At 35.7% G+C, this 27,314-nt stretch overlaps 1 protein-coding gene and 1 pseudogene across 1 annotated transcript; one reads left to right on the forward strand and one right to left on the reverse strand.

Moving 5' to 3' along the window:
- Positions 1-6,214: 6,214 nt before the first annotated feature.
- On the reverse strand, positions 6,215-11,721 carry LOC122040802 (zinc finger transcription factor YY1-like). Its single transcript, XM_042600243.1, has 6 exons — positions 11,486-11,721; positions 11,221-11,279; positions 10,930-11,126; positions 10,251-10,340; positions 9,931-10,074; positions 6,215-6,847 (listed from the first exon to the last, which is right to left on the reverse strand). Exons 1-6 carry the CDS (start codon positions 11,572-11,574, stop codon positions 6,344-6,346), a joined length of 1,083 nt encoding a protein of 360 aa, XP_042456177.1. The 5' UTR covers positions 11,575-11,721; the 3' UTR covers positions 6,215-6,343.
- A 6,663-nt stretch (positions 11,722-18,384) lies between these two features.
- Positions 18,385-25,292, forward strand: LOC122040814 (annotated as a pseudogene).
- Positions 25,293-27,314: the final 2,022 nt, after the last annotated feature.

A 27,314-nucleotide genomic window follows, 5' to 3' on the forward strand; every position in this document is an offset into this window, starting at 1 on the left:
CCTCAATAAAATATTCTTGACTGATAAATCTATTATCTAACCTATTATATATTCAAGTCTTATTCATATAAATTATATATATCCTAATGAGAATAAAATTTTCAACGTGATTAATCATTCCAAACTAAACATGCTTATATTTAAATCAATATATTTAATTTAATGTATAAAACTAAGCATGTTCAACCATTATACATAATGCTTGGCTAATATAGTAGCATGCTCAACGCGTTAAACTAAGGATGCTAAATAGTAAGGAAATGTAAATCCCTCTAAATCTTTAAAATTGCTACACAATACTAAACATAATAAACCAGCATTCAAAATGCCCTCTACAAACTGAAATCAAGTCAATACTCGGTTTACGAGGAGAGAATAGTATAAATGAATGTAGTAAAAAGTGGATAGAATAATGAAATATAGTATATGTCTGTCTGTATATGGAAACTCTCTTTTTTAATATAACTGTAACACTTATACACGTATCCCAAGGTATATACATATTTTCCAAAACTTTCTTAAGAAAAAATAAGTCGAAAAATATCTTTAACATTTTTTCTTAAACGAGCACGTAAATCTATGTGATGTGACAGACTAGAAACTTCTAAAGTACGATTTACCTGCTGGATATTCTTTATTGTTAGCAGCACAAAGTTCCAAAAGAGTACGGCACCGTGGACCCATCTGTCAACATTAAGCCGACTGGCTATCGGCTAGTGGATTGCTAGCTTGACCTTACAAAATGCGGTAATTATTCGTTCTTCACTCGACCCTTCATTCTATCGAGAAGCCATATTTATGTCTGATCGGCCCTTAGATCCAATCAAATAGGCGGTAGGCCGAGTGAAACCTTGTCTACTCATTGGAAAAGGTGGTTGATCAGCCACCTTCCTTGCTCGGCCGAGATGGTACATCATGTTACTCAATACCTGAGTTGAGATAGGAGGTCTGTCCAAGTAGGAGGCTTGGGCAGACACTCACGTCGGACCAGTCATATGGTCAATTTAGATGCACCCCAATATTATAGATATCTTTAATTTCTTTTTAACTTTGACTGTCACCTCAATCTATCTTTCCTGTTTTGAACCATTCTTAGAGGATTCATTTTTATCATCGTAAAACTTTGTATAATTTATTTGATTATTAATTGATACTTTTGAATATATTAGCATTTTTTTTTATTCTTGTGATTTTTCGGCAGACGAACAAAACTTGTGCACTCATTTATCAAGCCACTCCAAATTGTATGTGATCGTCTTGTCCCTTTCACCAATCATTCTACGTGGGAACAGAATAATATAGCAATCTTTTAATCATGTAATAAGTAAATAAAATCATAATATTTGAGAAAAGGTCATGACCCCGAGCATCCACACGGCCGTCTCAATCATTATTTATCGAGAGATTAAATCTAAAAAACTGAGCAGGGTGACCAGTGATGGATCCAAGAAAAAAAAAAAAGTTTAAAGAAGGGAGCTGGAGCTTGTCTTCCTTCTCGCTGCCTCTCGGACTACAACATACTGGTGGAATTTTTCGAGAACAAGGAGGTGCTCAAGCACGCCCCCGCTCCCCCCTAGATCCGCCACTGATGGTGACCAACTCAGCCAAGTTAATTGAGAGCTTACGATGAGTTCAGTCTAATAAAAAAATTTTATCAATGATGATCATCAAAATAAATCGAGAAATAGATGGCCCATCCACCTTGCATTATTTAATGATCATTCACTCAGACATTCTTCTTAATTGTCAATATCAACTCATAAATAAAGTGGTTTAAGATTTAATGAACTCAATTGGAACATAAAATGAGTGAACTAAAAGGCAAGATTGTGTGGGCGCCAAGAGAGAAAGAAAACAATCCAATCACTGTGTGAGTCTCAAACCAATCACTATCACTTTGTTTGTCTAATACTTCTCGGAGCATTTGTGTGCTTGCTAGCTAGACGGGGTCCTACTAATCAAATGTTTCCTAAGTACTCTTCCTCTCGACGGTCTCCTAGAGTCTAATGTTTCGTCTAGTCTTGTGGATGTCATCCTCCGACGGTCATGTCGTATGCGAAAACATGATCTTTTTGTCGTCCTACTCGAGCATCAACATCGCCTAACACCTCGTAGAATTGGATGTAGAAGAGGTTGTGTATTTGAGCTTATTGTTAAGATTGATTAGCCGAGAATTGTGATGTAATCAAGCGAGACAACCCTTGTAATATTGTAATGCATGAAGATTATGACATTCACTCTCAAACACACATTGAGCAAACTGTTACTAAGATATTTTCTAAAGAAATAAAGGAAAATACAAATAGCATTCCCTCGACTAGGTGTTTACGACCTTTCCTCCATTATCCAACCACAACATGGAGCTAACTACACTTGTAATTTTCTACAAGTATTGAAAATTGATAAGGCACACTCCCTAATTACTCATTAATCTTATTTAGAAGTATACATGCTCTCTGAAAAATATTGAGGATATTGTATGCATTACTTATTTTTTCCCCTAAAGAAAATGAAAAATTGACTATGAGAAATAAAAGTGAAGAAGGTTATTTGACATTTTACGTATATTAAATTTAAATATATGAGTGCATGGTTTATAGGTAATCAATCTAAGCCTTAGTTCTTCACCCTTTTATTTTAATCCTCTTTGTCAATGAAATTGTCAAAATTAAATTTATAAGAAGTGGTAAATTACTAATCCATTTGAACTTGAAGGGTTGATTATTTTAAATTTTCATGGTTTAATTGAATCAATGGTCTTAAAATAATACAATAATTAAATAAGTTATCCGCGAAGAAGAAGTATTTTAAATAAATCATAAAAATGAAAATGGGTTTCCATCCATTTGAAAGACTTTTATGTTGGTGCAATTGATCCTAATTAAAGTTGATCAGGTAAATTAAGTTTGAGTTGATTTGAATTGAGATTTCGATATTTGATCAATATGTTAGTTAGTTAAGTATGACATCAAGTAGGTTCATGTTGGGTCGGTTGCTTGGCAATCGATCAATATATTAAGTTGGTTGAGCAAAAAGTCAAGTAGATCAAGATTAAGATATGAAAAGTTCAAGTGGGTTATGGTCCAGACACTTAGTGGTCAGAAATCCAATATGGAGTTGACATGAGACGAAAAGGCTAAGTTAGTTACGATTGATTAAACAATTGGTGATCGGAAGTCCAATAGGTAGTTGGCAAGAGAAAAATCTAAGTGGATCAGGTTAACTGGACACTTGACGGTCAGAAGTCCAACAAAGAGTTGACATGAGGCGTGAAGTCACGATAGGTCAAAATTGATCAGATGTTAAACAATGATAAAGTCCCGACATGATAAGATTGATCGGATGCTAGGCAACCAGGAAATCCTGGTAGGTCAATGTTTACCAGATGCAAGGCAACAAAAAGTCTCGATAAGTCAAAGTTGAACAAATGCCGAGCAAAGGAAGTCTTAGTTGTTAGTGCAATTGACCTCTAGGGTTTCAATATTTGACAATGTAGCTAAGTCTGGCCAGTTTAACCAAGGGTTAATCCAAACAGACTTGATGTTTGGAAGAGAGAAGTTTAATCAGGACTAGATGTCTAGTAAGGACAAGTCCTAACTAAAGGATAGGCAGGTGAGAAGTCTACTGAGTGACTAGTCCTAACTGAAGGTTAAGCAAGGGGAAGTCCTGGTAAGTCAAGTCAGGTCCTAATGAGTGAAGCACGGACTTGATATTTAGAAGAGAAAAGTCTAGTCAAGACTAGATGATTAGCAAGGATAAGTCCTAACCGAAGAATTGGTAGGTGAGAAGTCTACTGAATGATTAGTCCTAACTGAAAGTTAGGCAAGTGAAGCTGGGCAACCCTAGGGGAGGTAACCCTAAGTTTTATGTGACTGACTGATTTTCGATCGATCGCACGCGATCGATCAAATCAGCGAATTCTGAAATATGTTAATACTATTTTACTTTACTATTTTATCTATTGTGCTAATTCAGTGTTGCAGAAAAGTTTTAGTAGATCAGCTTGGTCTGTTACTAAGCAACACCAGAGAAATTTCAAACAGGTCTGGAGGACCAGATGTGTGGTAGGTAAGTGACGGTAAGTCACTAGAGGAGAATGACTAAGTGAGAACACGTCCAGGTTGTGGGGACAGTAGGCGTCGGTCCAATTTAGGTCCGTTTCGGAAACCTAAATTAAAACTCTGACTAGATCCTGGTCCGGACGACAGAGTGTAAGTCATAAATTAATTATATTATTGTTGTGCTAACTTTATTTTGTACGTTAGACATTGTCATATTAGATGAACCTAACTTGCAGGGCAAAATGAGCAAAAAAAAGGGTGAACAATACCCGAGGTGTCTTCAAGCATTGAAAGGCGCCTTTTTTACTATTTATGGAAGGTGTCTTCCAAAGGATAAAATTCAGACTTTGTCGCAGATAAGGAGCAACGAGTTTGGGATCAAATTTTATACGTTGGAGACACCTTCAAGGCTATAAAAGGCGCCTTCCACGCCCTTTAAATGGGCATCTCAACCAAGCTTCAACACAACTTCTATACAAGCTTCTACGTGTTCGATCGGCTTTCCGACTACTCCGGCTTCTTGTTGTTGCCCTAATATGACTCTACTACGCCCGACTGCCTCTGAGAAGTTGTCCAAACACCGAGCTCAAGCCAACCATCTACAAAAGTGTTTGGTAACAAAAATTTAAGTTCTGTATTTAATTTTTGCAAACGGAAAGTGTAGCTTGTTACACTCTTCCAATTCTTGTGTATTGATCTCCTCTTCTAGCGATTCCAAAAGAGACTTTTTAGTGGATTACTCGTCGATAGGTTCATGAGACTTGGATTTTGGAGTAGAAGTCGTAGAAGGCTCTAAACCAAGTAAAAATCGAATAGTGTCTTTTACTCGCCTTTGCTTTTGTGTTTTCTTTCCACTGCGTACTTATTTCAAAAAGCAAAAAAAATTCAAAACCACGTGATTCAACCCCCCCCCCCCCCCCCTCTCTCACGTGTGTCTCAATTCAATATTAGTAGGTTGAGATCAACTGAATATCAAACAAGATGAGAATTTGACTTTGATAAGACTGAAATATGAATATTAGTCGATTGATGGTTGATATCAATCGATTGATATTCAAATAATCGACAAAATCATATAGATTTCAAAAAATTCAGACGTCGTTCAACGGTCAGAGACCATATCAATCAACTAATGGATAAGATCAATCGACTTATAGGTAGAAATCAATCCCAACCTAAAAGCTTTAAAAGAGGAGTTCCGAGGAATATTTCAAGGTCGATTCTTTGAGATTCTGAGATGAAGTGTTGATGCATTTCTAAATTAACAAGAGGTATTTTCAAACACTCAACAGCAATCAAAAGCAAGATTCATGTAAAGTTGTTTATATTTTTGTATTTGCTTTTATATCTTTTATTGTTGTTGAATTGTGGTGTTCTTGTTAGAACAAACTTGTAAAAATAAGTTTGTAAAAGATTTCTTGCCTCTAGAAGATTTTCAAGAAGGAAAAAGTTTATAGTGGAGGAAGATCACTAAGAGTAGGTATTGAATTAGTCGTCTAAGAGACATATACCAAATAAATTCCGGAATTATGCATGTGGAGTTGATTTTGGATTCAAGTTTTTACTACACATTCAAACGACGAGCACAAGATCAATGATGAAACGATTGAAGATATTCACCCAGCCCCTTCATGTTCGCACAGGTCTAACATTTTAAACGTGCCAAAAAACTTTTAACACGACTACTAGTTTAGCCAACCACTACTATTTATCAATGAAGGTGTTTTGACCGATTTAAGTGGTCGAACTATCTAATTTTGTATAAATAATTTTTTTTTATCATTTTATCCAATCATTTTTTTATAGGCTTATACTTGAATACGATTCAGAGAGGCCTTTCCAACTTTGTTATTTAATTATACAAGCGTTCTAGTATAATAGTCTAGAACGGTTTCGACTGGTAGCATCACCATCTTCGACAAAATTTACAAACATTGAAGAATATAAGGGCCCGCTTAGAGCCCAACATCCATTCTACTTCGCATAGAAGCCCTATTATGGGCCTCCATTGATGGGCAGCCCATAAATTATTTCATTGGGCTCCATTATGCCCAATTAATTTGCAAATGAAAATAATAATTCAAATCCATTTGAATTGGCTCTACAATGATCGACACAAAAGAGAGAATCATAATAGGTGTATTGAGATTTGGTGAAAAAAAGCAACAAGTCACAATGTATATTAGTGATATTGTATTGATGAAGGGAACTTGATTGGTAGCAGTAAATTAAGCAACCATGATATTTGATGCTTCGAAATGCTATGTGAAAGGAACTCACTCTCATTCCTCACCTTCAGTCTCTGGGTATCTCCATCCATCCCCATCAACATTGTCCCCATCTTCTTCAGTTTCCTCACTGTCTTCCTCCTGCACATCTTTGCTCGGCCATTGCTTCTTGACAGCATGTCTAGGTGTAGGAGCCAAGTTTGGTGTTTTCCCATATTTTGCAGGAGGCAGCTGTGAAGTTGGATAGGGCTTTCTTCGTTTAGCATTCTTGCCAAGACTGCTTCTCAGGAGATAAGTTTCTTGATCACTGACTTCCTCCATGGCATGCTCAGCAGCAGTTGCAAGTTTACCATTTTCTTCAGAATTATGGCCAGGATGCTCCCTTTTGAAATGGAGGTTCAGTTTATACTCATGGATGTAAGCTTTGTCGCAACCTTCATACGGGCAGGTAAAAGGTCGCAGAGCAGAAGCAGAACCGTATCCAGATGCAGTTGCCTTGAAAGTAGGAAGCGGCTTCTCAACTATCGGCGTGTGTTTCAGTGTCTCGATCATACCATACTACGAAGACACGGAAACAAAATGACTTGGCATAAGTTCATGTAATAAATAAAGAATCAGAACATAATATTGTTTTAGAAGTATTAATCTTCAAGTGCATATGTTAATCAGTCTCATCGTTAGGACCATCCTCAGTTGTTGTAGTTGTGATACATTTCTATCATTGATTTTTAGGATATATTCCAATACTTACCATGGCAAAAATCAAGCTGCCAGATTTGAAACCATACTGAACCTTCTCAACATATTTTTCCTGTGACAACTTCATATCCCCATCTACTCTATCTCAAGCTACTCTCTTTCCAGCCATGAAAGCTTACTTGATAGTTTCTTTCATATTTTCAATACCCAATATTCTACAGTTTCCAAATATACCAATTGAAATTTTAATTTGAACATATCTTCACAATGTTTGAATGTGGTTCATCTATCAGATAAACATTATTGATTATTACCAGATATATAGTTCATTATAAATTTTCTACATATGGTTGAGTGACAATTACATCAGAATCTGAAAATTATCTCTATTGGACTAGTAATCCTGAGCAGTGCATATTGAACATCTTCCATTATCGCGCTCCAAGCTTCCTTGCGCCTGACTGATTTTGACATCAGATTCTCTTTTTCAGCCAACAATGCTTCAAATGTTCCTTTCTCCCACAGTTTCAATAACCTTGATAACAGTCACGGATTGATCAGTTTTCTTAGACTTAGATTTGGCTCGATCTTGGGCTCATTTTGTTGGCCTCTCTGATTTGTACTCAAGGCAGAACTAAATGCCATCCCTGATTCCTTCTCTCTATTGAGAAGATCAGGATCCAACATACTTTCGTAAATTCAAAAGAATTACTTACAAAAGAATTCCTCCTCTCTGGTAAGTGCATGGCCGGAGGTCCAACAAAGGGTGATGAAATCCCCTGCCAAGATTTGACCCCCCACCTCTACGACCATTACCCATGCACCCACCAGCTGAGCCAATCCTGGGGACTACCTTTGACATCTTTGGATTACACAAGTGTTGCGTCAAATATACTTAAGGCAACGTTATGGGCCCATGTTGGATGGATAACTACAAGCACTTGCCTATCCAACAACTTTACTAGGACAATAGTCAAAGTCAATGTGAGTCAAAGCATTTTCCTTCAATTTTGATTTTGACTATTGTCGTAGAGATGCTCATGTAATTTCTATGATGAATAAAATTTCATTTGCATCATCCAAAACTAACATCATTATTGTTGTACTTGACAATCTTTAGATTTCCTTCTGTCAGCATCTGACTCATTCTTTCCTTGGAAAATCCAAGGCTCTGAGACCAATTGACAGGATCATGATACTGTTTAGATTTACAGCCTGCTAAGTTGTAATACTTTTGCATAATTGATTGTTAGGAAGACAACCACCAATTTGCCACAAAAGTAAGAAATACAAGACCACGGAGAAGAAGAGAAAAAACAAAAACAAAAGACAAAAGGAAACAAAAGATCACGGTATAGATTTTGTGGTCTAACAAACTTGTCTATATCCATGAATAGACAGAATTTTTATTGTCGTCATCAAGCATAGGTCACAGGTTGTCACTTTCCAAAAAATACATGAGATGATTTTACTCCTTATAAACCAAGAAGTTTAGAAGTGACACAGAATGTTACAATATTTAAATCACATGTCATATTTAAAATTGATACAGAATTTCAGGAAGATCCAATTTGGGATTGAAATATGCAGAGTCAATAGAAGGCCTAGTACAGTTGATATGCCATTGGATTGATTTAACACCTCTTATGCCCTAACATGGCACCAAGTCAACTTAACACAGTGTGCCAAGTCAAGTTGGTGACTGACAAGGTTGACATAGCATCAAGTCACTAAGTCAGATCAATTGCATATATGCTAGTGTCCACATTACACACTAGCTTAGTTCAGTTTAAAACCTAATAACATTGACACAAGTATAAGTTGCATGGCTAAACATCTTAATAGCCTATTCATTCATTCAGAAGGACAAATTGCAGGAGGGGCAGATTGTGTGGGAGTTGAGACATTTTCCTACAATAGCTTGATGTAAATTTAAAGAAAGCATGGATTCCCAATCCATAACTTCATCAAGTTTTAAAGGATTTTTCATCTATCCAAAAGACTTTCCTTCCCTCCTCACTGTCTGCACTGATCTCATGACGAGCTCACAGCCACAGACTAGCCATGAGCTTGTGGCCTCCTCACGAGATCATAGTTTCGAACTAGTCATGATTTCCCGACCGTGGACTGTTCGCAAGCTCGCAACTGCAGACTAGTTGTGACCTCACGGACTAGTTGCAAGCTCAAGGCCGCTAACTATCCGCATGCTTGCAGTCAAGCCGACTTGAACTCACGGGATGCTCACTATGACCTTGCAGCATGCTTGCTACGAGTCCCCCCTCCTCTTTCCCTTTCTTTCATTTCCCTTCTATGTGAGTTTTCCATTTTTTCCTCAATCTTTCCTTCTTTTGCACGGTAGATCTTTTTCCTTAAGGATGATCCATCCCTCTTCTGTCCATCCTTCGATATACGCAGACTTTAAAGGGTCAACATTAATCTAGCTCAATACCTTCATCAATCATCACACCTAACATCTAGAGAAGTTTCGACAAAAATGACATTAGCATATTACTGAATCATCAAGTAAAATTGTAGAAAAAATATTTAACTTGCCAAGTCTCAAATGAACTAATGACTAGATCCTCTCGAAAATTTTAGGAATCATAAGCTAGGTAGACTGCTAGAAAACCATGGTCTCAAAAGGAGTAAAGGATAGGATAGCTAAGAAAGTGAAAAAGGTGAAAGTTAAACCATTTTCAATCATGACTGCTTTGTCGAACTAGCTTAGATAATAAATAGTCAGATGCAGTATTTAATATAAAAATTGATTATCCATTGTGTTCAGAGTTTGTTTATCCAAACATCCAATATGACACTGTCTAATATCAAAGTATCATAGAATATAAAGGAATATCTTTGAACATTGAGAGAATCAAGCAAGAAATGTTACGCACAGGAATGACGGATTGACATCAAATTTAGACTAAAATAGAAATGCCTACCTTGTCATTATGCATTTTCATGTGGGTTCTTAGCTTGCCTTCGTTTATATATCGCTTTCCACATTCTAGGTTGGGACAAACATGATAGTTCTCCACTAAATGTGTTTTCATATGTGCTCTTAAGTTAAAATCCAATGAGAAGGCCTGCATTCAAATCATTAGAACATGTTAGAACCCTTGAAAATAGTAAAGCACTACAAAGAAAATATTCTGAATGAAATAAGATGGAAAAATATTACAAGACTATACAGTTTCAGAGGTCAAACTTAACATAATCAATACTACTTAGATGTGCTAGAGATTGAGTGTAGGACAATCACCTTGCCACAACCTTCACGAGGGCATATGAAATCCCTCTCCCCTGTATGAATAAGATAATGCCTCTTTAACTTTGAACTGTCTAAAAATTTCTGCGATAGACAGGATTACCTTAGAAAGGAAAGAAGCACAAGAAAATAACATCTACCAGAAATAACTTATGAAATACACCTGAAACATAATAGTCAACAGATAAGAAGACTTCTCAGGAACAGACAAGATCAAAGAATAATATAAAATTATAACAAACAACAATATGACTACCATGCTTCCAAGGGATATTGTCGCTTGTATCAGTATCGCCATGCATCACATAAGTACTATTTACAAATAAATATTCTGCAAGCAAAAAAAAAAAAGAGACTAACCAAAACTACTGATAGCATTTACAGCACTGAAACTACGAGAGGGAAAGTCATTTCTGGTCTCATAACTGAAATAAGCAACACAATGAATAGAGCACGCAACCAAATTACCACAGTAAAAAAGGAACCAAGTAGGATGAATTCATGGTTAAGAGTAACAGATGTGTAATCACCCATAAACCATAAAAAGGACAGACGGTGCACGAAACTTGTGCTAATGCGGGACCCCAAAGGGTCTATTGTACGCATTACCCTGCTCACACCCATAAACCATGTTAAAAATATATATATTGTTAATACGAATGAGATAGAACACCTTTCCACAGCCTTCAATTTGGCAAACATGTTGCTTCTCTCCATGAACGTGAGCATGCTTTTTCAGAGTCCCTGCATCTATGAAGGTTCTTCCACAACCTTCATAGCTACACAGAAATAGAACTTCCGTAGCCGGTTCAGGCTTCCTTTCTTCCTCGGTTTCTCTGGGGTTCTCGTTTAACGCTTTCAATATGTCCTCTAAAAAACAATCATCCGGAGGGCTAAAGTTAGATAAACGAGGAAACAAACTTCATACACTAGTCAACTAAAGTCAACGAGAACGGGGACACACCCGTAACCCACTTGAAAAGGTAGCATTTTCCTCCAGTCGCAACCAAATCCTGCGGAACCCTGATACACATTGGGAAAAACAAATAGATATGTAAATGTAGGTGACAAGGTACGATTTCTTCGCATCAACCCAATTCATAGAGGAAAAAAAAATGAGCTCCAAGACAGAAACCATTAACATAAACAAGAAAATTAAATCCGTGGCAGGGCCGGAACAAAGAAGCACGGGAGCTCCAAGGAGTTATCCTGGCGAGGTAAGAGCGCACCATTCCTTGAACCACCTAACGGAGGTCGGCCGGCAAACCTTGTTGCCTAGTCTCCTCTCCGCCGCCGGACGATTTAACGCCAAATCCATCTCTCGCGTTCTGCGGCGGCAGTAGTCGGCGAGCGATCAAAGAAAAAGCTAGGGTTCGGAAAGGAGCGCAAAGAAAGCGACGCCGGAGTGACAGAACCGAGCCCCGAGAGGGCGGTAAGGCGTAAGGTACAAATTCCTCCATTGGACTTCGACAAAAAAAAAATATATATATATATATATATATATATATATTTCCTCTCGTAATTTATTAAATTTTTAATCACTTTTTCCAATTTTTACCGAGAGGAGATCTCCCTTTCCATATATTGGTGGGGATATATGGTCCCCACCTATTTTACAAATGGAGATCATGCATCCCCACCAATACATATAAAGGGAGCATTCTCTGGACCGCAAAAGCGGTCCAAAGGATTTGGCCTGATTTTTATCATCGTTCATTCTCTCGATCCCTATCATATTTTTAGATTCGCCAATTTACCAAACAACGCAACTAAATTTTTGAATTTACTAAAAGACGTACGTTAGTTTACTATTTACCAAAGAGCGTACCTTTCAAGTGCAATTCCTGTTTTACCCTTCTGACAATCTGACTTTTTTTTATCGTTTTTCTTTTCTTCATTATTTTTCTCTCTCTTCTTTTTTGTATCGGCATGCAGGACAGCTCGGTGCACGAAGCTCCCGCTATGTGGGATCTCGGAGAAGGATTCATTGTACGCAGCCTTACTCTGCTTTTTGTAAGAGGATGTTTCCAGTTTGTACCGCCGACATGCAGAACATATGAATAACATTACATAATATTTAGTTAATTTTTTAATAACATTTTAATATATTTGAAGAAGTAAAAATAAACAATGGATAGCATATTTGAACTTCTTGCCATCTCAAAAATCTACTAGAACTAAAATGAGTGTAATCAAAGCTCTCTAGGTCTATTAGTTGATTTCGGTCAAAACTCACTGATGGACCTAGAGAGTTCCGATTGCACTCATTTCAATTTCTATGGATTTATGATGTTACAAGGAGTTCAAATATAGTATCCATTATTTATTTCAACTTTTCATAGATGTTAACATGTAAAATAAAATAATCATCAAAAATGCTCACATTGAGCCTGATAAATAATGTTAACATGGGTTTTTTTGACAATTCTTTCATTTTACATGTTAACATCTATGAAAAAACTGAAATAAATAATGGATATCATATTTAAACTTTTTGCAACCTTAGAAATCCATAGGAACTGAAATGAGTGAAATCGGAACTCTCTAGGTCCATAAGTGAGTTTTGACTAAAACCCATAGATAGACCTAGAGAGCTCTGATTACACTCATTTCGGTTCCTATACATTTCTGATGTTGCAAGGAGTTCAAATACGGTGTCCATTATTTATTTCGGCTTTTCATAGATGTTAATATATAAAATCGAAGAATCGTCAAAATGGCCCACATTGGACCTGATACGGAATCATATCAGCCCCGACAAAATTTAGGGGCGCTGTTTGGTAAATTGTCGTTTCCAATTTGGACGGACAAAATTAATTTACTCAACTATCTCATTAGGACAGTAAACAAGCCACCGAGGAGAGCTAAATTTTGGGATACTTAAATTTATTTGATAAAGTAATCTAATCGATTTAAATTGAGCTTAAAATAAATTAAGTTATTAAAATTGGCTTGGTTTTTTTTATGAGTTTAAGGTTGGTTCAAACTTGGTTTGAGGTTGATTTAAAAAATATTGAACTTGATAACACCGAACTTGGGACGATTGGCCCGACTATATAGAAGTTTTATACTGATCACTAGGGTAAATTAGAAAGCACTTATGGTAAGCAGCATAAAAGTCCAATATCTCATGATTGCACAACTCATATGCCATAGTTGGAAATAAATTACAGGTGCTTAGGTGACAATTTGGCGCTTTTCTCCTGCACCGTAGCCCAGGGCAAGCTTGTGGTTGATTCAATCTTAGCTTGAGATTGATTATTAAGTTTGATAATTCAAAATTATTTATTTATTTTAAATGTTTATTTATTTAGCAGGTCGATAAGAGTTTTATTAATGAACATTATTTACGAACATTGTTCATGAATATTATTCCTATTCACGAATATTATTCACTTACATTATTTATTAACGAGCTGAACATATATATATTCAAGGTTGTTTATTTAAGATTAAATACTTTTACCCCTGTTTTCTATCAAGTAACATTCCCTCCCCTTCTATTTAAAAAATAATAGTCTTCTTTAACCAAAAGACAAAGGTGAGAAAGCTTATAAAAGATAATTGTGCTTTTGTCTTATTTTATCATTTTTCAATAATAATCTCAAGAGAAAAAAACTACATTGAATTAACCATTATATCATTTGGTAAAAACCCTCACAAAATTCATACATGCACAAACATAAACTAGAAAATAGCAACTCTAAAAGGAACTAGTCAAAAACTCATTCCACCCACCTCATCAAATCAAAAAAGAGCCAAAATTTTAAATTGATAAACAAAAATCAAATAAAGATGGAATAAAAATCTCCTCCTTATCATCAAATGTGACATACAATGAAGTCAGAGTAAAGTGTTGGTGTGGGAAAATTACATTAATATGTACATCAAAGACATTACAAAATACAGGAAGAAAGTTTATAGTCTGTTGTGACTACAAGGTTAGTATTCAAGTATCTTAAATTCAAAACTACTAGAATCCTAAAACTGACAATACATAGCATACAAAATGGAAATGCCGAAATATTAATAATGAAATGCATAATTTGATCCCAATAGATAAATGGAAATAGAAATACATAGATAAATGGAAATAGAAATACTAAAATAGCAAAAGTATATAAACTAGTTTAAAAGATCAAAATACAAACTACAAACTACAAACTGAAAGTCTAAAACTGACAAGGCATGTAAAATAACAAAAGTTCTCACAGAGTCACAAATCACAAAATAACTCAGATAATCTCCTATATCCCTAATTCTTCTTATAGTTTATCTCTATATTTCTCCAGCACTTCCTTTGTATCGGATTCAAACTCAAAATTCATGGCATCTTCCTTCTCTTCATCCGATACAAATTATTCTTCGTGAAGTTCTCTGACATCTTCAATATTTGTCTCAACATCTTCATCTCTACCATCAACAATCCAGCCTTGTGTCATAGTTGCTTCACTAACAAGTAGCACATCTACTTCTTTTTCTTCTTATCTTCTGTTTTTGTTTATGATCTTGGCATTGAATTGAACATAAACTAAATTGTTCAACATTCTGGTATCTAATATATTTCTTTTCTTTATATGAATCTAGATTAGATAAATATATTAATTATTAAGTCAATAAGTAATTATTAATTAAGTAATTATCTCTTTAAAAGTACTCCAATTTCTCTCACAATCGGAAGAACCTGTAGTTAAAGAAAGATTTTTTTTTGTCATATTTTGTAATTTATGTGCACCGTGTTCAAAAAGATGCCACCATCAAACTAAATAAAACCAAATCAAATAATAACAATAAATAAAATCAAAAAATAACAAACAAGCAATAAAAATAATAAAATAAAGTAAGTACTTGGTTCTTACCTGAATAGTATTTCTCATCTTTTTTTGTGCATCCAATTATAGCCAATGGCCTTCTAAATCCCCTCACTTTATTGATATATTTTAATAACTCTACATTTATTACCTCACTTTGGCTATTAATATCATTGGCAAAGAATGCTTCAACACAAGTGAATAAGTCATTTGTGACCACTTTTTCACTTCCTATGCTCCAGTCATTGAAGGAGTAATAAGGATTCAAGAGGTTGGCCCCCAAATGTAGTGGACTATCAAGCCGATTACGACTTTTTTCATCAATAATATCAATAATCAGACAATAGTGAAGCTCTTGATTTTTGAATGTCACTTTAATCTCCTCTATCGTTCTAAGTAATTCTCTATATACAAAACTCATAGATAACTTCTTATCTCCATCAACAAGATGAAGCAATTTAACTAAAGGGGCAAACACCTTTAAGCAAAAACTTACTCCATTCCAAAAAGAGGTACTCATAGAGCTATTATGTGTCACCTTCCGTTTTACACTTTTTGAATGTTTGCATACATTCCATTGTTCACTAGTAACCATAGATCTTAGTTCACTTTTCTTCTCCATCAAGCTTTGCAAAGTTAGAAAAGTGATTGCAAATCATGTTACTCCCGACCTCACTATGTCCCTTTTTTGGTAAACTTTTTCATCATTGATAATGTCTTGTGATGTGCATAAATAAAGATTGTCAAGTTCTTTGCCTTCTCAATCACCCCTTTGAATTTTTATTAGTTCCCAATTCCTTGAAGCATAAGATTTACGGTGTGAGTTGCACATGAAGTATAAAATATATGTGGTCTCTTCTCCTTTAGTAAATCTTTTGCTGCCATATTATTCAAAGCATTGTCTATTACCACTTGAACTACACTTTGAGGCCCAACTTCTTCAATGCACTTGTCCACATATTCAAATATATAATTTCTAGTGTGTACTTCATCTAATGCTTCCCTAGAAAAAAGAAAAGTTGTGCCTTCTTTACAATTGACACACAAATTCATAATACTTCTTCTTTTCCAGTCGATCCAAGCATCGGTCAAAATTGAACAACCATTCAAAGCACATTCTTCTTCTTACCTCTTTAATAGACTTTTAGTTCTATGTACCTCTTCTTTTAATAAGGGCTCCCTTAATAAGTATTGAGTTGGAGGACAATAACCCGGGCCAAATAACCAACTGTTTCCACAAATCTCTTGAAGCTATCATTGTCAAGGGCATGAAAAGAAATACTCATTGTATCAATAATATTTTGTTGTAATTTTTCGTCTTACTTCCACTCAATGAAGATTCGAGATCAATAACGGATATAAATTTACCCATAAGGCCAAGAGTAAGTGGGGTCCTTCTTGTCCCTAAAGTTCTTTCGTTTTTCTCATATTTTTCAAAAACAACTTCTTCTCTCACCTCCATTTCATTGATATTCTTTGGTTTTTTTTTGTTCTTGCTTCTTCAATTTCATTCTTACACTTCGATTTATCCTCATCCGAGGACTTCTTACATGAGGCAACATTTCCCTTGATATTGACAATATGTTGTTTGAGCATATAAATTCCACCATTAGTAAATTTTTTAACACAACTTACATTTCAACTTATCCAAATTTGTAGAATCCACCATTTCCACAAATTCCTATCCAACATCATTTGAATTACGTTTCAAAGGGGTAACAATCAATGACATTGAATTAGATGCTTGAGAAAATATAGTACCTGACATTTTACTACAAGTCAAGCATTTAAAAAATCATTGATAAAGAACATACAAGCAATGATTATCAAGCATTCAAAAAAATCCATAGATGGCAATTATCAATTCAAGGAAAGCAATAACATACAAAATTTAAATAAAAACATACAATTGAATTTTATTAAGTATTAACCAAAATGAAGAACATACAAGCTATTTATCATTTATCAAACATACAATTTTACTAACCTGGCAGAAGAAAAAGTTGTATATGATTGCAGTTGGAAATGAAGGAACAAGGGTTGCTTTCCTTTTGTTGTTGACACTTGGCAACCTCGGCAATAGCAAGCTCCTTGATGAAGACCGAAGGAGGAAGAGGCTAGGGTAGCAAGCTCGTTGCTGCTAGTTGATTTTTCAAAAGAAGCGGAGGGAGAAGAGGCAGTAACTATGGTTGGTTGGAGAAGAAAATGGGATAAAGAAGAAGGGGAGGGAGAAGACGATGAGGTTTAAGGTTTATGGTGGTTGAAAATCCCGATTAAAAGTTTAAAATAGAACCCTATAATTTATAAATTTATGTTTTATGTTTTTTTCTTCCCCTTGAATAAATCAGTTTATCGATTAGTAATGTTGAATCGATCAGTTGATCGATCAAGGGAAAGAAGTTTGTCACGAAAAACTGGTCGAATTGATCAGCTAATCGATTTGGCCAGTTTTTCGTGATAAAAAAAATCGGACTTCATCGAGGAAGTGCCGCCCAATGACCATCCTAGGCAGCCGATTAATGCCTCACCACCTATCGTCGCCGCCTTGGCAAAAGGTGGGGCGGTGGGCTGCCGCCGACCGCCTAGGCGACCCTTGGTGGGGATTTTTTTTAACACAGGGTATATCGAGATGTTTTAGAATGTATAAATTTCCTTCTTAGATTTTGTAATGTTTTTGATATATGTATTGGTGCAATTTTACCACTAACATTTCACTTTTAATTCATTGTATGTCACATTTGCTGATGATGAGGAGATTTTTATTGATGACTTTATTCCATGTTTATTTGATTTTGATTCATCAATCTAGAATTCTGACTCTTTTTGGTTTAGTGAGGATGATGTAATGAGTTTTTAGCTCGTTATCCTTTTCAGAGTTATTTTTTTCTATTGGTGGCAAAAGACGAATACGCTCGCCCCCAGTGTCCCCGTCAACCCGTCCGAGGGCCAACACGGAGGAAGTAAATCACGGACGACTACTAGCCTTTGGAATAGTGACTAGTACATAAGGGAGTTATTTTTTTCTATGATTTATACTGATGTATATATAAATTTTATAAGGTTTTTTATTGAAAGATATAATAGTTAATTAAATATATTATTTTCTTTTAATATTATTATAAAAAACAATAAAAAAATAAGGATACAATTTTCTTTCTAAGTCTTCTCACCTCTTACGTTTGGTAAATGGGTTAAGTATTATTTTTTTTATTAGATATAAGAGGTAAAATGGTTTAAAATATTTGCAGTTAAAGGTATTTTTAAGGAGTTGTTTAATGTTTGTTTATTTAATTGACATTAGAAGAAGATAAATAAGTTCACCAACACGAAGCTGGTCGACGAACGTAATCTCATCCCCAATTCGCCGACGCTTTTAACCGCCCACCTTTTTGTTATTTTCACGTCTTTCTTGTCCGCCGAATGTCTCTTTTTTACTGTCCTGAGTCCTGAAGCCGTCCGTTGCCATCGAAACAGAGAGATCGAAGAAAAAGAACAGAGGATCGAGCTGGAAGTGGCCGGCGAATTCCTCGTTGCGCATGTTCAAAACCCTAACTCAAAGTTCCCTACTTCTGGATCGCCTCCAAAGCGGAGGGATGATTGTTAGGCTGCCTGTGGAGTGATCGAGGAAGCTGATTCGTGGACCATGCCCTCTTCGTCCACCGCCGTCAATCATCAGACGCCCCGCCTCAAGACCTGCTTCAAGACCCCGGAGGGAAGGTACAAACTACAGTACGAAAAGACCCACCCAGTTAAGGCCGTCTCCCAGGTGCGTCGGCTTGGTTTCGTCTTATTCTTGTTTTGTAGTCTATGCAAATCAGAATTACTGATAGTACTTTCAATCTACAGTTGACTATTGCATATCTCAAGGAGAAGCCAACGAATCAGGCATGGTGTGAGGTCGGCGGCGGCTAGGTTGCTTGGTGCAGGAAACGGAAGCCGGGCGCTCAGCTTTTTCAGTGGTGATGGGGTGAATCGGGCGCCGTCAGTGAGCAGTAAGATTGGAGGGTCTGTGGGAACCTCCATTGGATCAAGTACCTCACGGCCGGTGGTTAATTATGATGGAAAAGTAACATATCTTATATTCTTGTCACGGGATTAGGTTTTCATCTTGTTTACAAGATTGAATTCATTTATTTCACCAAACTTGTGGTGTAAGATTTGAGTGTATCTGGTGACTTAACCTGATCAAGGCCAGACATTTCAGCAACTCGAATCCAGTTTGCCATGCCTTTGATTCAGAGGTGGAGGACGGGCATGATTTGATTATTGCTTTGCACTCTGGAGATGGTCAGTTTACTTGTTTCCTGTCGAATCTGGAGTCACTTGCTATATTTGTGATTATTGATCAGGTGGCTAATGTACCTATGTTTGTTTTTCAGTATATTCTGTGTCATTGAGGCAACAACTACAGGATCCAGGAAGGAAGCTTGTTGCAGCTCAGCGTTATCACAAAGATGGCACCAGTAGCAATAGGCATGTAATTGCTTGTTTCAGTATATTCACACATATTGTTCTATATATTTCTAACTTCTAATTATCATTTAACTGCCTGCAATGGCTTTCGATACTTCCAAGATTCTCCATGACAATGTTTTGCAAGACATCTCATCTTCATCTCTATGATACTGTGAGATATGACTATTCCTTCATCGTCCATGTACGGTTTTGTTAACAGTTGTTGCGAAATGACTTATACCCTGCATTTGAATAAAATAGGCTTTTATGGAAGTTGGGATATTTTTAGTCGATGTCTTTTGGAAATAGATGTTGGAGGGGGCTTCTCTGGTATTTAGATGGACTGGGAGGATTATTCACCATTATGGTTGCATAACTATTCTTAGTAACTATGTAGTAGTCTTCATAAGTTTTCTCTGACAAATAAAGACAGAAAGGGAAGGTTGAGCCAAACTTTTATTTAGGAGAACTTTGATTTGTAAGCTAAGCTTACTTTAAGATGATAAACTTTCAGTCTTGCAGGTTGATTGTGTAAACCTTGATTAGTATTATATGTGCTTTTAGATTTGATTTTAGTTATGCACAAGTGGTTTTCCAGTTGTTCTTTAACTCTGAAAATGGATGTACTGATGCTTCTATCCTGGTTCAATAGATAATAAATTGGGTGAGATCTATGTATAAGGGACAAATGGATAACTAGATTCTTAAGCAGGTTAAGTTTGGGAAGTTAAGTTTTTTTTAAAGAGTTTCTTCTGCAATGATTGGCATTTATGTACAAGTGGCAAAAGAAAGAATACTAGCCACACCCTGCCTTTGTGTTTATGTCTGTGCATGTCAGTAGATGAAAAGTGTAGATATTGATGGGCTGCTGGGCAGTATGGTTTGCCATATGCAATATTCAGGTCTTGATTAACAGCCATGCATTATTTATTGATGAACATCCACTAATGCACTTGTATTGCATGGATCCCAGAAGGAGATGGCACATTTGTTGTTGGTTATGCTGATGGAAATATATATGTATATGAAAAAGTTAGTCTTTGACAAATTCTTTGATAATATTCCAAATTTGTCATTTCTTTTTCCTCTTAAGTTCTAGTTGTAGCTGAATATGGCACCTTTTTGTCAATTTATTAAAAAAATAAACAATTTCAATGAAGCTATTCACTTTCACTTTTACTGCTCTAAGACAATATTCACATCTTAATTAAGCAAAGATATCTTGTAATTTACATTTGAAATTCTCAAACTAATAAAAGTGCATCATTTCAATGTAATTATTCACTTTTGCTTAGGGTGTCAAAAATGAGCCCGACCCGAGTCGATCCGAAAAAAATTAGGTTCGGGTTGGAGGGTTTCGGGTTGAAAATTCTCGGGTCGGGTTCGAGTTGACTCGAACTTAGTGTTTAGTGGGTTTTTTGGGGTTAAATCAAATTTTATTTTGAAAATTAAGATGCTTTTATGTATATTAGTGATAATGGAGTATTGAGATAAAAATAAAGAATTATAGGGAAAATATCCAAAAAAAAAAAGTCGTTTTGAATTGGATTTTTCGGGTTATTCGGGTTGGGTTCGGGTTGGTCAAATTTGGATTTAGCAATTTCAGGTTGAAATCGAGTTTGGGTTCAGGTTGAGATTTAAAAAAAAAAATCAACCCGAACCTAATCCGATCCATCCGAATTGACACCCTTTTGCTAATTTGAGGTAAGACTTTCCTAACTCCATCTGTGAATGTCAACAATTTGGAGTAAATCTTAACATTCATTTTCATGGAAATTAGAATTATCTTTGCCTCAAATTGGGCTTGTGTTGATGATTTTGAAAATAAAGGGCGCTTTTTGATTGATTTTTTTTTGCCATTAAATATTATGCACGCTTTGTAGATAAGATTATGATGTAATAATCAATGATTACATAACTAATATGGGGTTTAATCTATTTGTACCTATGTTGGATAGTGACACATTGACACTTAGTACCTCTATTGATGACAAGTAAGAGTTTCTAATAAGGGTGTCAATTCGGATGGGTCGGGTTTTGGTCGAATCGATTTTTTTTTTTTAAATCTCAACCTGAACCCAATCTGAACCCGATTTCAATCCAAAACCCCTAAACCCAAACTTGAACTCGACCAACCCGAACCTGACTCAAATAACCTAAAAATCCTGATTCAAAATGTTCTTTTTTTTTTTTTCTTTTTCCCAATAATTCTTTACTTTTATCTCAATACTTCATCATTTTCATACTAACATTGATATTAATATACATAAAAGCATCTTAATTTTTAAAATAAAATTTGATTTAACAAAACAAAACCCACTAAAGCCTAAATTCGGGTCAATCAGATCCGAACCCGACCCGAAAATTTTCAACCCGAAATCCTCCAACCCGAACCCCACCCAAATCCGAAAATTCTCAACCTGAACCTGATTTTTTTCAGGTCAGGTCAGGTTAATTTTTAACTCCCCTAGTTTCTGGGTGTAGCCGTTACACACACTTAAAATCTACACACATAATGTAGTAGTAACACTTGCCATACACTTAACTCTATACACATTTTGGATACTCATTTGTATGTTGGATATAAGTGAGTTCGAGTAACATGGTCTGAGACAATGTGCTTAGTGTTATTTCAAATGCAATGCAAAACATCAATTGATCTTCTTGCAGAGCAATCCCATTGCCAGATGGCGAATTTGTTTTAAGTTCAATCAATAATCTATCCTTTTCATCTGATGGGATATGTTTAGCTACTGTTAGTAGAGATGGTGTGCATTTAATTATCTTTTTCTAATTCTATTAGAGTGTTTATTCTAAATTTGATTTTTTTTTTCTGTTTCAAGACTAAACTCAAGCAGCTTAACTTTGCAGGTTATTTAAGAATTTTTGATTTTGCAAAAAAGCAACTAAAATTTGGTGGGAAGAGCTATGATGGTGCTTTATTGTGCTGTGCTTGGAGGTATCTACAATGTGCCCATGCAAATGATGTTCATCATAATTCACTCATTTCATGGGATATGTTTCTCTGTGCTGCTCATACTCAGTAAATGTTGAATATTGGACTCGGATACAAGTACCCGATGCGGGTATGAATCCAAATATCCAATATGGTTATTTCTAAAATACAATGTGGGTATGAAATCTGAATTTCCACTTGGAGTGTTAATGTCATGTGTCAGGTATCGGACACAGGTATAAGAGAGGGTACATAAAGAGTTTGAGTACCAGAGATCAAAAGTACAAACTATCCAAATTTCTTTGTCTTCTTCTTCCATTAAAACCTAGTGGCATAAGACTTGGTTGTTGTTGTGTTCTTCTCCCATTAAAACCTGTGATTTTAACATTTTCACTAAAACAAACTGCTCATGTAGCTTAATAATATATAAACCTCAGACTTCTACCTGTCTATTTCTTCTATACCTTTACTACCTGATCCCTGTCTTACTAAGAAAATACTTCCATTTTCAACTCTCTTTTTCCTTACTGCATAATGGTCTTCATAAGGTGTATTCTTTTTTTCTATGTCAAAATTTTGTTTTATCATGATGCAACTTTGAGATTGACTACTATATACTACTTTAGTTCTGATGGCAAATATATTTTGACTGGTGGAGAAGATGATCTGGTGCAAGTGTGGAGCATTGGAGATAGGAAGATAGTGGCGTGGGGTGAGGGCCATAATTCATGGGTAATGTGATTAAAATTAGATACCCTATTCTTATCTGCATTATTTACTCATTTCAAGTATACTTATAATAGATGATGATCACCAGGTTATTGGAGTTGCTTTTGATTCATATTGGTCACACCAAATTCAGAAGTAACTGGTGAAAATATTGTGTATCATTTTCGTTCGGTTGGTCAGGTATGGATTTAAATTGTATTAACAGTTAAACAAGCTAATACCAAGCTGTATAATTGCTTCACGTGATTGAGTTATTTGAATGTTTGTTTGGTGGTTTTGGATGGCATCTTCCTTCTCTTTGGATTCATGATCTTTTTGATACACAACCTTGCAGGACGCACAACTAGTTTTGTGGGACTTGGCCATCGACTAAATTGTCTTGCCGCTGCACGGTCCTCCGGGTGGATCACGTACATTTGCCAGCAGAAGTGATTCTGCTCACTGGGACAGTGTTATTCCTTTAGGCTCGCTACGACCTTCTCCAAGCATGCAAGATATGCCTAAAATTTCGAATTGCCCACAGGGTGCATGTTGATATATCCCCTTTCGAGCGTGATATTCACTAATGAATCCATTGTAGCACTTTCAAGGGAGGGGTATATTAAGATGTGGATAAGGCCAGATCACAGCGACAACAGCCAATCAAATTCTTCCGATGCAGTTATTCCTATCACTAACCTGAAGGATAGACCTGTTGCATCTTCCATTAAGACTAGCAGTTCCAGTTACAATCAACCTACGCCAGTCATTTCTTCATAGTGATCTTGTCTGGCTTTGATTGCCATTCCTTGTGATCGCAAAACTGATTTTGTTCGTGAATTACAGTATTGTGCAAATTTACAGATGGTGAATAGGTTGCCCGTTTATGATCTCAGTGATGCCATTTGAAGAGTGGAGATGCTCAACAAGTGGCATTGCTTCTTTATGGTGTAAGTTCTATTGTCAGCACAAATGAATTTTTGTTTTGCGTGTGATTATAAAAATAAATATAAGAGATCAATTCTGATAACCTGTTTGATATTATCATTTGCAGCACCAACCCAAGATTTGGTAAACCACAATTCTGTTCCTCAACAAACATGGGCATCTGAACTTGCTACTACCTCAGGTATAACCTGACCATTTTGAATCATACACAACGACTCACATTTGGTAAACAATCTTACTTTTCCCAACCAAATCTGGAGTGGCGGCTGGTCCCTTATCTAAAATTGCAACCAAACCTAGTAATGTCATTAGGAGTATCAAAGGGTGGGTGAAGTTCCGTGATTTACTTCCCTTCCAGATTGCATGGTCCTGAGAGACTTTTAGGTGAGGGTTATCACTTTGAGGAGTATTTTGACAAATTTAAATTGCATAATGTAAAATTAAAGAACAAAAAACAAATTCTCCCTTTCGTATGTGACGAGTGACAACTGTTCCTATCCCTCTTTTTGTCCATTAATTAAAGATTTATGAGAGGCCCCCTCCATTGCTACCAAATCACCCAACAAGCCCCCACTTATTAAACATCACATGGTACATGGTGGCTACCATCTACTCATCTAATAAACCCAACCCTTGCTTCTCCTTGTTATATTTAAAGTGAGTTGTAGTTCTTCAAAGTTCTCCACCACTATATTTTCAGCAATAAGTATCTCCTAATGAGTTGTCTCACAAGGGACTCGACTTTCGCAATGCGGGTTTTCATTCTTCTTATTCTTTTGTTCTCTTGTAGTTGCCATAGCGTGGAAGAAGGATTCAAGGAAGAGTCCATTGGAATTGGGAGAAGGATGATAGTTCCTGATTTTGAGAGGCAGTTGAGGGCCAATATTCCGCCATCGGGACCTTCCAAGCAACATAACTCCGGCGGCCATAGGAAGAGTTGGCCATGATTTTGAAGAGAAAGTTGTTGGTTTACGTACATGAGAGTTTTGGTTTTAAATAGGTTTGCCTCTATCGAATTTTGTTATAGTTAATATGTATATTCATTTTGCATGTTAGATAATTATTGTTAATGTGGATTTGGTGTAGTAGAGAAGAGTTTGCAAGTATAATTTTGTATTAAATTATATATAGTGGAAGCTTTCAAAATCTTGGTAGCAACTTATTATTCGAATTAGGAGTGCATCTAGTGCACATCATGTAGATCTCGTTAATCATGTATTTGTTGGCAGAAAATAAATAAGAGAATTAGAGATTAAATTCTAATAGAGATAAATATTTTGAATGTTCATTTTTAATTATATATAAATTGTGTTCCAGATTTGTTATTTAAAACCTAAATTATATATATATATATAAAACAATATGGTGTGCACCGTACTACTCATGAGCACATACTAAATTCATGTTTTATCCAAATACAATTGAGAAGCGATAAATTAGAAAATAAAAATAAAATTGGAATTTATAAAATTAATTAAGGGGGCGTTTGGTTTAGGGGAATAGGAGTGGGGAATGGGAATGGGAATCATTGATTGCCATTGTTAATGTTTGGATTATAGGAATAGGAATACAAATAAGGGAATGAATCCTTGAAATTGGGTAATGACTCATTCCCATGTACCTCCCCTTCAATGAGCCATTACCCTATTTTCATCAATCAAAATATTACCTTATTCCCAAAATACCCTTCACTTAAAACTAAAATTTTCTCCATTAATATCAAATATCAAAATATATTTATTTATTTATTCTTTTATATCACTTCTCTCTCCTTGTTCTCTCTCATCATATTTTCTCTCTCATCATTTTATCACATACTTTCTCTCTCCTTAATCTCTCATTTCACACTCTCTTTCCTTTTTTTCTCATTACACTTTCTCTCTCATCATACTTTCTCTCTCCTCAATCTCTTCTATCGCACTCTCTTTCTTCTTTTTTTCTCATCATACTCTCTCTCTCATCACACTTTCTCTCTCCTCAATCTCTTTCATCACACTCTCTTTTCTCTCTCATCACACTTTCTCTTTCCTCAATTTCTCTTGTCACACTCCCTCCTTTTTTCCTCAACACACTTTCTCTCTCAACACTCTCTCTCTCATCATTCTTTCTCTCTCCTCAATCTCTCCCATCATACTCACAGTTCTCTTTTTTTCTCATCACACTTTCTCTCTCATCATACTTTCTCTCTCACCATACTTTCTCTCTCCTTAATCTCTCTCATCACACTCTCTCTCCTCAATTTTTCTCATTATATTTTCTCTCTCTTCATCCTCTCCCATCATACTTTCTCTTACATCATATTTTCTCTCTCATCTTCTCTCATCATGCTTTCTCCCATCATACTCTCTTTTCTCATTTTCTCTCATTACACTTTCTCTCTCTTCATTCTTTCTTTCACACTTTCTCTCTCATCATACTTTCTCTCTCATCATTCTCTTTCATCATATTTTTCTCTTACATTTATCTTTATCTCAAATCTAATTTTTTTTCTTATTTTCCTTTAAGGGTAAAAAAGGAAATTTTGATTTATTCCGATAGAAGATATGCAACTAACCAAACATTGCTTTTAAGAGTGATATCCATATTCATACCCATTCCCATTCCACAATACAATGATTCCCATTCCGATTCCTATTCCTAGGAATGAACCAAACGCCCCCTAAAATTTAAACCTTGGGTCTCTTTTTAATCAAATAAATAAGTATGTAGAATATTCTACAATGCCCCAAATGCTCGAGAACGTAAAATAGTTCTGTCTAGTTAGTTAGATGGTGAAAGACCTGTTATAAAGTGGTAAAGGATCAATTTTCGATGAATACATATATTCGGAAAAAAAAATCCCTCTTATCTCTTGGTAAATTTGACCGTCAACTATAAATTAATTCTATGATTTACCTTCTTCCATGTGTTCCGGAGATGAATCATCAAGACACTAACTAAAATGGAAGTTTATGACGTGAAAAAAAAAGAGGCGATTCAATTATTCAAGTTACAAAAAGGTGATTCGCTTGTCCAGCGTCCCCGTCAATCCTTCCTAGGTCAATACGAAAGAGATAAATCATGAGTAACTATCAGCTATTAGTACAGATGACCAAAGTATAAGAGAAGATATACTCAGACGTAACAAGTTTTAACTACAAGATCTCATATATTAATACCCTATGTTTCAACCATTGCACC

Source organism: Zingiber officinale, chromosome 2A (assembly GCF_018446385.1).
Source record: "Zingiber officinale cultivar Zhangliang chromosome 2A, Zo_v1.1, whole genome shotgun sequence".
Lineage (NCBI taxonomy): Eukaryota > Viridiplantae > Streptophyta > Magnoliopsida > Zingiberales > Zingiberaceae > Zingiber > Zingiber officinale.

What these genes read in the sequence shown, in the direction of transcription:
- LOC122040802 (XM_042600243.1), bottom strand. Translation starts at nt 11,574, where the DNA reads ATGGATTTGGCGTTAAATCGTCCGGCGGCGGAGAGGAGACTAGGCAAC. An exon ending in AAATTGAAGGCTGTGGAAAG is followed by an intron (nt 10,341 to 10,929) that starts GTGTTCTATCTC and finishes TGTCTATCGCAG; the next exon opens with AAATTTTTAGACAGTTCAAA. An exon ending in CTCGTGAAGGTTGTGGCAAG is followed by an intron (nt 10,075 to 10,250) that starts GTGATTGTCCTA and finishes ATTTGAATGCAG; the next exon opens with GCCTTCTCATTGGATTTTAA.